Source organism: Gambusia affinis, linkage group LG05 (assembly GCF_019740435.1).
Source record: "Gambusia affinis linkage group LG05, SWU_Gaff_1.0, whole genome shotgun sequence".
Lineage (NCBI taxonomy): Eukaryota > Metazoa > Chordata > Actinopteri > Cyprinodontiformes > Poeciliidae > Gambusia > Gambusia affinis.
In genome coordinates, this window is record NC_057872.1 from 27,378,959 (window position 1) to 27,392,659 (window position 13,701).

The 13,701-nt window shown below is 34.3% G+C and overlaps 2 protein-coding genes across 5 annotated transcripts in view; both read right to left on the reverse strand.

Annotated features, from left to right (window-relative positions):
• Positions 1 to 1,736: 1,736 nt before the first annotated feature.
• LOC122830741 (sialic acid-binding Ig-like lectin 5) lies at positions 1,737 to 7,473 on the reverse strand. The gene is made up of 8 exons (XM_044116390.1): positions 7,342 to 7,473; positions 6,624 to 7,028; positions 6,001 to 6,324; positions 5,179 to 5,439; positions 4,824 to 5,108; positions 4,556 to 4,670; positions 3,714 to 3,780; positions 1,737 to 3,058 (listed from the first exon to the last, which is right to left on the reverse strand). Exons 1-8 carry the CDS (start codon positions 7,400 to 7,402, stop codon positions 2,669 to 2,671), a joined length of 1,908 nt encoding a protein of 635 aa, XP_043972325.1. The 5' UTR covers positions 7,403 to 7,473; the 3' UTR covers positions 1,737 to 2,668.
• A 2,292-nt stretch (positions 7,474 to 9,765) lies between these two features.
• Positions 9,766 to 13,701, reverse strand: part of LOC122830734 (hemicentin-1-like) — a 33,495-nt gene continuing 29,559 nt past the window's right edge. For 3 of the 4 annotated variants that reach the window (XM_044116358.1, XM_044116361.1, XM_044116359.1), the window contains 4 exons: positions 13,049 to 13,327; positions 12,689 to 12,803; positions 12,544 to 12,601; positions 9,766 to 11,695 (listed from right to left, as the gene is read on the reverse strand). In XM_044116358.1, coding sequence (XP_043972293.1) covers positions 11,387 to 11,695; positions 12,544 to 12,601; positions 12,689 to 12,803; positions 13,049 to 13,327 — 761 coding nt within the window. In that variant the 3' untranslated portion in view covers positions 9,766 to 11,386. The remainder of the gene's footprint in view (positions 11,696 to 12,543; positions 12,602 to 12,688; positions 12,804 to 13,048; positions 13,328 to 13,701) is intronic. The other variant, XM_044116360.1, reaches the window with a different exon arrangement.

Consider the following 13,701-nt stretch of genomic DNA (forward strand, 5'->3'; position numbering starts at 1 on the left):
AAACAGAAGCTTATTTTTTACTTGGTAAAAAGAGATCATTTCCTGTTATTTACAGGAAATGATTGTTTTGGACTCAGTCACTACATAAAAATAAGTTCAAATTTGTTTCAGTTTCTATAGTGCAACTTACAGCAGTCATAATTTTGTAAAACTTACAAAATGTAAAAATAAACAGATTTGTGCAGCATTAATTTTCAGACAAAAGGGGGAATTGTTTTAAAACTGTGGAATTAAATTTAATTTTAATAAACAAGCTTCTTGTTACCATAAGTAAAAATCATATTTCAATCTGACATGCTAACATGTTACTAATATGCTGATTTCTGTAATCAGCATGTTAGTATGCATGTTATTTATAGGTAATGAATATTATAAAACATTGTATTGTCTTATGGTGCATGTTTTACAGCCTAAAAGATCAGCTGTTGTTGTATCAACCTTCCTGACCTCTCAGGTCTTTCGATTCTGGTCCCCAAAACCAGAACTAAACGAGGAGAAGCAGCATTCACCACAAATTTGGAACAAACGTCCAGAAAACTGTAAAACAGCTGAAACACTGACTTCCTTTAAATCTCGACTGAAAACCCAGAGTGAAATTCTGTGAAAGAGGTGTACGGAGCCTCGTGCCAGAAGCCCGTTGAAAGACTGTTTACATCGTTTTAAACTGCGTGATTGTGAGAGTGAGTGGCAATAAAAATACCAATAGGTATTTTGTTCCATATAACACAGTAGGAGTGTAACAGGTAAACTTTTATGGATGCAAAAGCAAGAACCCACCACTTGATGACTTTGAGTTTCAGTGTTTGATATGATGTAAAGCACTTTGAAATGCCTTGCTGCTGAAATATGCTTTACAAATAAAATATGATTGATTGATTGATTGATTAAACCACTACAAATTGCATTAGAGATGAGGTCCCTTTGTTTTTCTGCAGAAGTGGTAGAGTGTAATTTTGTAACTTATGTTCTTTCTTATATTTAGCCGATAGTTTAAGTAGCTACAAGCCAAGGCTTGTAGCTACTTAAACTATTATTTATAGCCTCAGCAGTCTTATGTCCAGTGTTTATTTTGGTTAATCTACACTGAAGTTTAGATTGAAGAGCTCCAGGTACCATTACTCTGGTATCATTAGTAATTTTAGCTTATCTTGGATTTCATTTTAGCTTTTTTTAGAAGGTAGAAAAAGATGCTATATGGTTTGTAAAAACCACTTAGCTTTTGAAACAGTTTCTATACAGGTTCAGTCTCCTCACGGCTATGCTCGTTAATGTTATTGTTTTAACGTCAGTGTTGTTGAGTATCTCTATAGAAAATGTCAGATTTTCAGTTTGTAAAGTAGTACATTTCCCTGTAATGTTTGACAAAATGGCCTCCCACTCCACACCCATCTTATGCTAAACAATCTCCTGGAACTCAAAGGTCAGTGTGGCAAATCAATTGAATAATTGTCAGTGTGGATTTCTGATGGAAAAGAATGCATTAAATATTAAATGATTGTTTCTTACGGCTGAAACAAACATCTATTTTGACAGATTTTTAAATGTGAGTAAACGTGGATTTTGTGAGCATATGGTGCAGTTTGCAAAAGCTCCTAAAAGAGGGTGACAAATAGCAAGTCAACTGATTCTAAAGTTCTGATATTTAAAATACTATAAAGATCAACACTTTATGTTCTTTAAAAACAGGAGATGAATAAGTGTTTTCACACTTATATTTATTAATTCAGATTCATTCATTTTTTTCATTCAGATAAACTTTATTTTGGTAAATTTACAACATTACAAAAAAAAAAAGAAACCAAAATAAATTAATCAAAAAATGAATTGGGTCAAGCTAGGGCTTGTAGCTACTTCCCCACATTATTTATAGCCTCGGCAGTCTTATGTCCAGTGTTATAAACACATTGGACATACATGATTTGTCATGTGTTTCACACATGTTAATCCACTGTTGAAAGGATTCTGTGGGATTAGAGAGTCCTATAACTATCTGATGGTGCTAACTGGATTTCTTAATGCAAGCTTAGTTTCCTCAACATTCTTCTTTCTGCTTAGTCAAAGTGAAGTGTCTGGGCATTCTTTGTTGTTTCCCTATTCTGACTGTACGCTCCGTATCAAGGCTCTCTTTAGAAGTCTTCCCAAAATGCTTAAAACTAGTTTTATTCTGTTCACTGCTCAATGTTTTTAAATAAGCTCTTATACATTAAAACATACAGACAAATGAGACATAAACAAATCAACCAGATCGTTTTCAAAAATTATTATTATCCGATAAACCCTTTAAAGCTAGCTTTATATTTACAGTATGAATACATTTTACATTTTAGCTTACCTGTATTACTAAAGTACAAGTATGATATTATGCATATCCCAGTGTGGAAGTAAAATCTGTACATTTCTTGAACCTTGCTGTCAAATTGGAATCAGCAAAACACATAGCACATCCAGGGAATTGCTGCAAACATCACTAAATCTAAAGTTTCTCCTCCTTTTTCTATAAACTTTAAGATGAGTAGATGATCAAGGACAAGTGGATGTATGCAAAGGACAGATGGATGCATGATTTTTTTTTTTACAATGGAAAACGGCATAAAAATGCTGTAATGCCATTGTCGGAGTGTGCACAGAATACAAATAACATATTTGTCTAGCTAATGAAGCTCAGTTCTTAGATCTCATCTAAAACATCTTTGACAGTGGAGTAAACTGCCTCCACTTCACTCTGGTCCTCTGAGAGACAATATTTCATCTCCTCATCATGCTTTGTTACCAAATCCTCTTCGCCCTCCAGCGTCTCACTTCCCTCTTCAGTGCTATCTTTCCTTTGCTCTTTTGGTCTAGTTTTAATCTCTGCATACTCAGTCAAAGAGCTCGCTTGTTCCTTTGTTGCCTCTTTTGCACTCCTTCTCTTCATGATTGAGAAATCAATGCTAGCATACTGCACATCTTTTGGATCATTGCTGATTTCTGAAGCCCACTTCTCTCCTGCCATAGGTACGTTCTCAGTTTCCTCTTGCACAAGGGATTGGTCATTTTGAACCTCCTGACCATCGTCGATCTGTCAAGTACAGGGAAAAACTAGATATAAAAATAACACACAGCACAGAAATTCCACACAAAGTTTTTTTCTTCAGACACCTAGTAATAGAAGTTTTTCCACTATCAGTGACTCATTTATGACCAGTCTGAAAGGTTGAAATACTCTCACTGATGAATCTTTACTCAGCAGCTTTAAGATTTATTGAGATGGTGACATGCAGCTGCATAAATCACTTATTTTGATTTATGAAGAGGTAAAAAGAAAAGTGTTTCCATTTATCTTTTCACCAACAAATTAATTCTCATATACTACAAGAGCTGCAAACGTGTTTAGAGGTTTTTTCTTTTTTAGCCATAATTTTACTTTTGTTGTAGATGTGACGTCAACCCTGTTAAAGAGTACATATTAAACTGCTTTTCCACACTGTGCCATCATTCATTAATAATGGTGTGCTCTTTTTTTGAACAATGGTAGTACACGTCTTGATTTAAATCCTGTTCAAATATTCACACATTTGTATTTTTAAAGAGGGCAATGCAAATGATGTTAAGAAAAACAGTACAAGCTCTGAAGAAGTGTAGCATTATTTGTGCATGAATATCCTGAATTTGTTTTCTGATTATTTTGAACTGATCATTAGATGTTTTACTTCTAGCAGTGCAAATATAGGTACCAGTGGATCATGTTGAGAGATCACCTCCAGAGTTTCATCCTCATTCTCAGACTTCTTCAGTGCCTTCCTGTGGAAAAATAAATTGTTACATCAACAGATTGAAGATCAATATGCTGGCATCTTTATAGTTTACTAAAAGAATGCTTTATTTCTCCTGAAAAGGGATTCAGTAAAAGCTACTGTCTAATGTATGTCTGCATTCCTCTACTATGTGATAAGCTACAATAAAAAAACTTCAAAGCATCTTGTTGCTTATTCTACAAAGAAAAAAAAATCAAATGGACAGTCTGTATAATCAGCCATTTAATGTATTTAAAGTGGAAGGAACAATATGGTAGTTTGTTATTGCTGAATCACAGTGAACATAAAACAGAAAAGGCAAAAACAATGTCTCTCTGACAAATTCACCCACATAAGGGTATATAGGCTCCCCAATTTGACAATGTCCCAAAATATGAAGCAAAAAGCATGATGGCTGAGAAAAGAAACTGTTCTAATTGTAGTCCTACAGAATATTTATAAAGGATCAGAGAGTGTAGTTAAAAATGCAACCTTTCAAACCTGAGACAGTTTGAGCAATTCATTCAGCAAGAACGGGCCAAACTATATCTTTGTAAAAGCATGACTTATTGTAAAGAAGAGAAGCTGCTGCCACTAACTGTTAAAATAGTGCCATCTTTCTATCTTTTTCTAGTTTCATTTCAGTAACTCTAGGAAATATTGAAATATAAATTTTTTGAGGCAGCTGATTATGTTTCTTTTGGAAAAGTAACAACAAATTTATCTTTATTCTAATATGTGAAAATATTCTTAGAAGTTAATTAAAAACTAGAACAACATACCTGTTGCATTTTACAGCCAAATGACAAATGATAGCTGAAAGTAGAACTCCAATCAGAAAGGCAACAATGACTTCCAGGCTGAAAACCTTTTCTAAAGTAGTTTTAGACTGAATGGCTGTGAGGGGAAAACAGAAAGAGAAAACAGCTTCAAGCCAAGTTATTATAGATCAAATCATGACTGCACTGGCTTTGTCATCTGGTCACAATGATTGAAATGAGGCAGCAAAGAATGTCAAAGCAGATGTGACAAAAAGCTGTGAAGAGGTACCTTCTTTTTCTGTGAAGTATTCTTGGACTGTAAGGGTTTCTTTTGCTTCTTCATTTTCATGGCTGCTGTAACATTCAACACTGACATAATGGAGATTTTCAAGGGACATGATGACAGTGCTGTTAACAGTGTGGTTTAACACAGTGTTAATGACAGAGTACTCTGTGTGGTCTTTCAGTAGAGGCCATGTTACAGTGGGTAGAGGAAACCCCTCAGTGATACACACACAGGTCAGGAGTGCTGACTGAAGCACACATTCAGAACCTTTCAGTATCTTTGAAAACCCTGAAAAAAATTAGAAGTTATGAGTGTAAGAGAAATTATGACTTAGTGCTCTATACTAAAGTTTACTTACAAGTCACTTTTACATCACCATATACAGACACTGTTTCATTTAGGTGAGTCGCTGTGCAGACATATCGCCCAGAATCCTCAGCTGTCACATTCCAGATGACAAGTGTTGCTGATCCAGTGTTATTTTGGAAGTAAATCCCACTTCCTGAATGTTTAGTCCACACAACAACTGATTGAGGAAAACTTTCAACGTTGCAGGTCAGATTCAGATCATCTCCTTCCTTCACAGTAGTCTTTCCACTGATCTGAGGTTGTCTTTTATCTATGGGACCAAGATTGCATTTTAAACAGTGTATTTTTTAAAGTAAGATCCCACTCCATAATGTATAATGGATACTGGATAATGATGTTTTGAGGTAGCTTTGGCTCTCAAGTGGGTAGCGTTCAGCAAAATAAATCAGTTGTGAACAAATGGGAAACACTAGAAACTAGAAACTAGAAAACTATACATTCAAAGCTTGTTATGTGAATAAACAAAAATGCTTTGTCATTTATAAAAATATTGATGATTTTCTATCACTTGCAGTGTTTGACATGGCCAATGATTCTTTTTGAACATCTTACAAAAATATATTTGGGGTTAGGTTAGGGTTTACTTGGTTTCAAAGGACACATTCACACAAACTGGGTAAATATTGGTTTCCTCAGATTGTAAGAAAAACCTCTGATAAACATTAGACACTGCAGTTTTAGTATTTATTGTCACCTTAATTCACATTTGTATCCACAGTGATTTTAGTCATCCTGTAGCCTATAGAGATTCCCTAAATTTAACTGATGAGGCAAATCACAAAACCAACGACCTTCCATATAATATACTCACAGTTTACTTTCAGGGTCACAGTCTCCTCTGTGGTTATGCCACTCATGAAGCTGACCTTACAGGTTACGTTGGTGTCATGATGCTTAGCTGAAGAGTTAAAGGTAAGAATCAAACTGTGCCTCTGTGTGACAGCAGTCAGATTCTCAGTTTTAAAAGAAGTAGTCGTGTTTCCTGTAATATTAGCTTCAATTTCTTCTTTTCCTCTCCACATCCAGGTGATGATAGGAGGAGACCCAGAGCAGAGACCAGGAGCAGTGCAGGTCAGAGTGGCCTGCTGTCCCTCAGTCAGTGGAGGAATCGTCAGTGAGGGCTTCTGGTTTAGATCTGATGGAAAACGTGGTTGATAAATAAAAGCAAGTGGATACATTATTATTTATTTTATATTTAAATTAAACAAGCTAATTTTAGCTTAGCTATAAAGATATTTTCATTGGGCAATCAGAGTGGATTTGCTTAGGTACTGATGCCGTTTCTACAATCTGTCAACAGAGGTCAACAAACACTGACAGATTCTGGCAAGTTTTTGTAGACGCTGTAATAAAAAAAGACTTGAAACAGATTGTACATTTATACAAATCACTGAGTTGAAGAACCATAGATGTTCTTATGATTGCCTTTTATACCTTTCACAGAGAGAATTGTTCTTGAAGAGAACGTAAATCCATCTGATCTTCCATAGTAAAGACCATTAACTCTGAGCTGATATGATCCAGAATCAGATGTGGTGAGGTCATTGATCATGATGCTACAGTTCCCCTGACTCACATCAGGATCCAACTGTAAAACCCGTCCTAGAAATTCTGGTGGAACCTTGTTACGATTTATGTGAAATACTTTGTCAGGGTCACCACATCTCCCTTTCCAGGAGTCACATTTAAACCAGACGATACTTTTTGGTGTAAATCCATCAGCGGTGGTGAAGGAACATGGTATCACAACACACAGTCCAGCTTCTGCACTTATTTCTCCCTCATTGAGAGTAATGCAGTATCCATTGTAACAGGACGGTCTTCCAAGGGCTGATTCAACTGTTAATGTGAAGGAAAAGACCAAAGTAAAAAAAATATATTTGTTTTTGTTATAACTGTGACATCTGCAATATATAGTTTGCAAACTGGGGATATTTTCATCTAACAAATCATTTTTATTAGTACAGAAACAAACAAACTGTATAAATATTTCAGGATTTACAAGCTTTTTAAAAACTTGACCAGGATAAACAAACATTTTGTGATTACATTTATCAGCAAAACAAATTGATTTAATATCAAAGTAAAATATTGTCACATAAAAATTGCTTTAAGCACTATATAATAATAAAAAAGAAAATGCTCCTGATACCTGTATATGTGGTGGAACCCCACAAAAAGAAAAGAAATGTCATCCAAAGGACAGTAAACATGGTTTGATTCCTTAGTGGTTACTCTCCTGCTCCTTCAGTGCAGCATAACTTTTTAAAATGCAGAAATGGATTCAGTGGAAAGTTCAATCTTGAGTAACCAAAATATAGCAATACAGGATGTGGCTGTTTTCCTCAGTTAAACCATTGAGACATTCCACCAAGGGGAGGGGCACTTTCTGGCAGTCAGTTAAATTAAGATTGATCTTTACAACAGATTAGTTAAAGGCATAATTAACACTATGAGCTAATGCAGTAGTCTTTACTATCCTAATTCAGGATGATTTTAACCCAGGCTTTCATTCATATTTAATAAGTTAGTTAACTCATACTTTTTCTTGCAGATCGATGTCTGTGTGAGGACATAAAGAACTTAACTCTATAGAAAGTATCATTGTTTTCTATATTTCGCTGTTTTGAAAATTCCCAGAAACATTCTTCACTAAGATTTCTCTGCCTTCCTTCTCTTTTTTGACTCATTTCCTTTTTGGGAAACATCAGCATTTCACAAAGTTTGTTACCACATTGTTAAAAAAATCCTTTTTTTACAAACAGGTTGTGGCCCTGATTACTAAATGACACTCTATGCTCACTGTATTTTGAAAAACAATACTTCAGGAAGCAAAAATTTATTGGTTGCTGTGTTTTTGTTTTTATTGTTCTCATAATTACTGAAGGGAGGATAAATTTATTTTTGCAAACACAAAAACTCAGGCATCAAAAGTCTGAAAGAAAGATTTTCCCAAGACTTATCATAACAATAAAAACGTTGTTTTTTTGTAGTTTTGGTGATTTGAATCTGATTAAAATCACTGTCAGAGTACTATGCTGTCTGTTTGTCAGAATGTCCATTTACTGATTGAATGAATAGAATAGGAGACATTTCTCAGCTGGGTGTTAAATACTTCTGACAGTTGCTGGCACCACAAGATCAAAATCCCAAGAATTTTCAATCTTGCAAGGATTGGAATGTCATTCCCAGACATGCACTCTGTCTTCAATTTCTGCTCGCTCATCAGTTTGAGCATAAATTCACTAGTATTCATCTTGTTTGAGAAGATGTATAATTTTATAAGGGGTAAAGCAGGACAACTACTATCCTCCAGAATCCAACATTTCCCTTAACCATTGTAAATCCACAGAATTATCTCCTTAAAGTTGACAGTGAATCAACATGCCAAAGTCAGACCCTGACTTTTTTTAAAAAATGTTACTATTCATGGAATGCCTGAACACAGCACTAATTCCTCTTTAACCACTGATAATATCAGATACAAACTAGTGCTCTATGTGTTACCAAAAAAAAAAAGATGTTATGGCTTTGTGTGCTTCTGATACGTTAATTCACAACAACCAACATAAACTGAGAAACACGTGTGTGTTTGAGGTGATTTTCACTTTATTTTTTTATAAGTATTGCAACTAACTAAATTCAACAACAGATGGCGCTAGAGAACTACTCAAAATGGAACAGAAAAATAACTGAATTGGTGGGGTATACATTAAAAATGTAAAATCCATAGAAATATGTAATTTATTCGCAGCTCCTAATAGGCAAATAATTTAATCTCTAAATTTAATATCTATAAAATAATTATCATAATAAAAATATGTAATAAAAAACAAAATGACAAATTCTCCAAATAAAAATAGTGCAATCTCTAAACATCCAAAACGTAAGAGAAATACTTTTGCGACTCCTACCTGACCTTTAAACAAGAGACGTTTAGTCTGATTTTGTGTTTTTAACTGGACTGTACTGTGAAGCAGATGTTACAACTTAATTACCATGAAGCAAAAATGTATAGTAAATGTGTAATTGAGTTTGATTTCATCTTCACCTAACAAACAATCTATACGTCTTTGGTGGCTACTTTCATTTTTATGAACTTCTGATTAATGGTACTTATTGAAACTCTATCAGAAATGTGTTTTGTTGTTGTTGTTGTTGTTGTTTTTTTGTTTTGTTTTTTTTTTACTGTATTCTATCATCTTGTCCTGTGGGGTGTTAAAATGCTACTAAATAATAAATGAATATTGCTTACTTATTGTAGCTGACAAGAGTCCACAGCAGGCTGCAACAGAGATGAATACTACAAAACCACTTTCCAGGTGTGGAAAAAACAAACAAACAAACAAAAAAAAACAATGTCTATAATATAATGCTAACATTGCTTTAACATTGCAAAGCGTTTTGAGACATGGAAAGAGATTGGTTTAATACTTTTAACTATAATTGAAAAAGTTACAAGATAACAAAACCCCATACATATTAGCCTTGACAGAGAATGTTTTATCATGATGGTTGTGAGACTGAGTCAGTCTTAAAAAATTAGGAATCAATGACATTTTCCAGATGTATTGGTACCAACAAGTATATTTATTATGCATTTACTTAAAATGAATACAATAAAAATATATAAACAAAATATTCCATATTTGAGCTATGCCACATTACTTTTATATTATTTTTTAGTCAAAAGTTTTGACTTGCAGGATCATATAAAAGCATCAAATACAGTGCAGCTGATTAATGACAGCAATACAAATCAAAAGGATGAACGATTTTGTGAATGGCATAGTGAGAGTATACCAAAAATAAATATAAATATAATTTCATTTAAAAAGTTGCTCTTTAAGTTTCATCAGATACTATTTGAATACCTCCTGAACATGTTCCCCAAGTCAGAGTCTTATATGTTCTTTGTTTTTTCTCTGCCTTTGAACTTTCATGGTAATGGGTAACAGGTTCAATTTCACATTCAATACATTTAATATCTCTTAGTACACTACATAAAATACATTATTTCTAATTACAGGCATTCTAAAGTGTTTCTTTGACTGGTTACATTAGGAGCTCATTACAACATTGTGTAACATCCAAATGGAGGGATCACATTGGAATGGCATCTTCAAAGTCATAAGTGGTGCTGCAGATTGTCAAAATACAGTAAATGATGCATGTGTTTGCCTGATTCTGTTTGCCATAACAAGCATTAATAAAAGTTCAAATGTAGCAGTTTCTAAATGTATTAAAAAGATCTGTACAAATATACTACACATATACTAACTTATACATAATTGAATATGTGAAAGAAACAATTTTACAATTAATCTCACCCAATAAATTAAAAATAGAAGTCCATTGAGTTTTATTGCGCCGTGCTCACATCCTGCATAATGGACCCAGGTGGCAAGTGCCTCAATGTGAGAGTTGTAAATACATCATATTAAAGTTTTACATGTAGATTTTATATTTTAAACAAAAAGAATAGCATTCATGAAAAATAAGTTAAGTTTATAATTAAAGCTAGTTAAAGGCATGATGGTTATGAAAACATCAACACAGATCTACAAGATTACACACTCTTGCTTGAAGTCAGAAAATTTGGGAGATGTTCTTGTTCATATGTTAATAACCATTTGATCTGCCTTTTATGCATTCAAGCACTAAATCAACATCTTTACAGATAGATGTTCTGAACCATGATTTGTGCAACTGGTTTCAGGAGAGACAAAACATGACTATCATTGATATTTAGCTCTGGGTGTATTTTATAATCATGGCATCCATATTGTATTCTTCAGTATCATTCTGTCTTGCCACTTATACTGCTATGAAGTAGGTAAGAATCCCTGAGTTCATTAAACCCATTAATTTAAAAATAATAACTCTAAAACACTCTCATGTTTAAACTTTTGTTATGTTTCACTCTTTCTCCTATTCCCTCCTGGCCCTCAGCCAACCATGGACCAGTCAAGTTGTTTGCCCTACCCCACTTCCTCTTACAAACATCAGCCTTTCAAAATAAAATATGGTGAAGATTACTTTCCTATAAAATGATTTTAAGTACATTTCATTTTGTTAACACTTATTTATAACAATTTTAACATATTTAAGGAAACATGCCTAACACATTCTAAATTATTATTCCTTCCATGAACTTAACTCATTACAAAATACCCTTATTTTGGACTGGGTTACATTCAACTCTCCTTAACTTTTGCATACACTGGTTCCTCAACCTCTTCTTTCACTTCTTGGACACAGTTTTCCATCTCGCTATCCTCCTCAGTCATCTTCTCTACTTGATGACCTTTTTTCTTGTTTATCTTGATTTCTGCATATTCTGTGTTTTTGTTTTCTGAACTCTTTATCCGTTTTGTGGGAATCTGGTTCAGAAGGGAAAAGTCAATGCTGGCATACACCAATTCCTTTGGACCATTGTTAGCTTCAGGAGCTCCTGCCAAAGCTTCTTTCCTTTCTCTCCCTTGAACAGCTTGGCCATTCGACATCTGCCAGGTACAAAGAAAAACACATCAGTAAAGTTGAGAACCAATAACTAGATGCACAATGCTACCAAACTTTCTTTACCTGTTATTCAGGTGGAGTCAGAGTTTCTGGTTTTCTGATTTGCCTTTTCATATAATCATAGCTTTAACAGCTTAAATAGCTATTCTGTTTTTTCATCCTTCAGAATCCAATTATCAATAAATTCTAATTAATTCACATGAGTCTCAGTTTGGATCTGAGACATTTTCATGTTCTCACAATGTCAATGATTTAATAAACTTAAGAACCCATTGAAGGGCTGAATTCGACTTGTCACTATTATGCTTTTATACTGCTATTATAGCTGAAGAAGGAAGTCAGAGTCATGTTGTGACACGCAGCTCTCTGTTATGACCAACAAAGCTGCGATTCTTTATTTCTGGAGTGCTGCTTTAAGAAAGCACCCACTGCAGGCAACAACTGACCAACTTGTGAAAGATCGAGTGATTTAGTGAGACTTGTTGCAAGGTGACACAATTGTTTTTTTAAAGAGAAGAGAAGGGAAGGGAAGACTACATTTTCATTTTTCTCACAAAATAATCAGTTTCTCATAGAAGTGTCATTTGCTTGTTTATTAAGACTGTACAGATAAACAACTTCTCACACATATGGTAAATATGAGCATGTGTTGCTGTCTATTTTATGTATAAACCTGTAAAATTTTACAATTTTAAGAGACGTGTAGAATATTAAAAACTATTTATGGTTCTGAACCACCGACATTGTGTTATTTCACTTAAGTAGATGTTATTTAGATACTTTATTTTACAGATAAATGCAGAACAATCATTGATATTAAAATTCATCATACCAGTGGCGTAATCATCTCCAGAGATTCACCCACATCTTCAGAGTTCTTCCGTTTTATTCTAGGGAGACACATTATCTTTATAGTAACGAATTAAATATATGTTTATGGTTGAAAATGTAAATTAAGTTCTAAATGTATGATGTACCTGTAGAATTTCATCAAGAAACAGTAGATGATAGGTGCAAGAAGGAACCCAACCAAAGAGGCAATGATGATAACCAGCATGGACCTTTTTTCTGAATTAGTTGTTTGCTTGCTTACTAAAGGAAGAACAGAAAGCAAATGTGACACAACTGTTACTTGTTTATGGGGAAAAATTGCTAAAATAAGGTCAAATTAGTATAACTTTTTACAGCTATGTGACTGTATGTAACTATGTATTTTTGTAACTCAAAAGATGCTTACACAACCATCTGTCCATACAGATGCCAAAAAAAGAATTAGCAATAAGCACCTTAAAGCAGAAGTTACAAATAGCAGAAGTGTTAAAGCTGCAAAAATGTACCTTCTTCTTTTGCCCAGAGGACTGTGAGGTTTTCTTTTGCTTCCCCATTTTCATTACTGCTAATGCATTCAAAACTGATGTTGCCATGGTTTCTAACATTTATGGTAACAGTGCTGTTGACAGTGTGGTTTGACACAATTCTGGTGATTGAGTACTCAGTCTGGTCTTTCAGTAATGGCCATTGGATGTTAGGTAGAGGAAATCCCTCACTAAGACACACACAGGTCAAACCGTCTGGCCAGAGCACACATCCAGAACCATTCAGCACCTTTGGAGGCCCTGTAAACATATAATAATCATCGGTTTCGGATAAACCATGTGTGGCTTAATTGTGCATAAAATATGTTTTCTTATAAGTCACATTTATGTCAACATATTTAGTCTCAGTGATGTTCCCATATATTGCTGTGCAGATGTATTGTCCAGAATCTTTCACTGTCATGTTGAAGATGACAAGAGTAGCAGATCCATTGTTGCTGGGGGAACTACCTCTGTTGCTTGGATGTATGCTGAGTGAATTTTTAGTCCACATGATGAGTAAATATAGTCAAGTTCACTTTAACGTGAATTTTTTCTGCCATGCTGTCATTCTGATATGTTGCTGTACAAATGTAACATCCAGCTTCTTTTGTTGTTACATTCATGATGGAGAA

What these genes read in the sequence shown, in the direction of transcription:
- LOC122830741 (XM_044116390.1), bottom strand. Translation starts at nt 7,402, where the DNA reads ATGTTTACTGTCCTTTGGATGACATTTCTTTTCTTTTTGTGGGGTTCC. An exon ending in TGTGACCCTGAAAGTAAACT is followed by an intron (nt 5,440 to 6,000) that starts GTGAGTATATTA and finishes TTGGTCCCATAG; the next exon opens with ATAAAAGACAACCTCAGATC. An exon ending in ATACTTCACAGAAAAAGAAG is followed by an intron (nt 4,671 to 4,823) that starts GTACCTCTTCAC and finishes TTCCCCTCACAG; the next exon opens with CCATTCAGTCTAAAACTACT.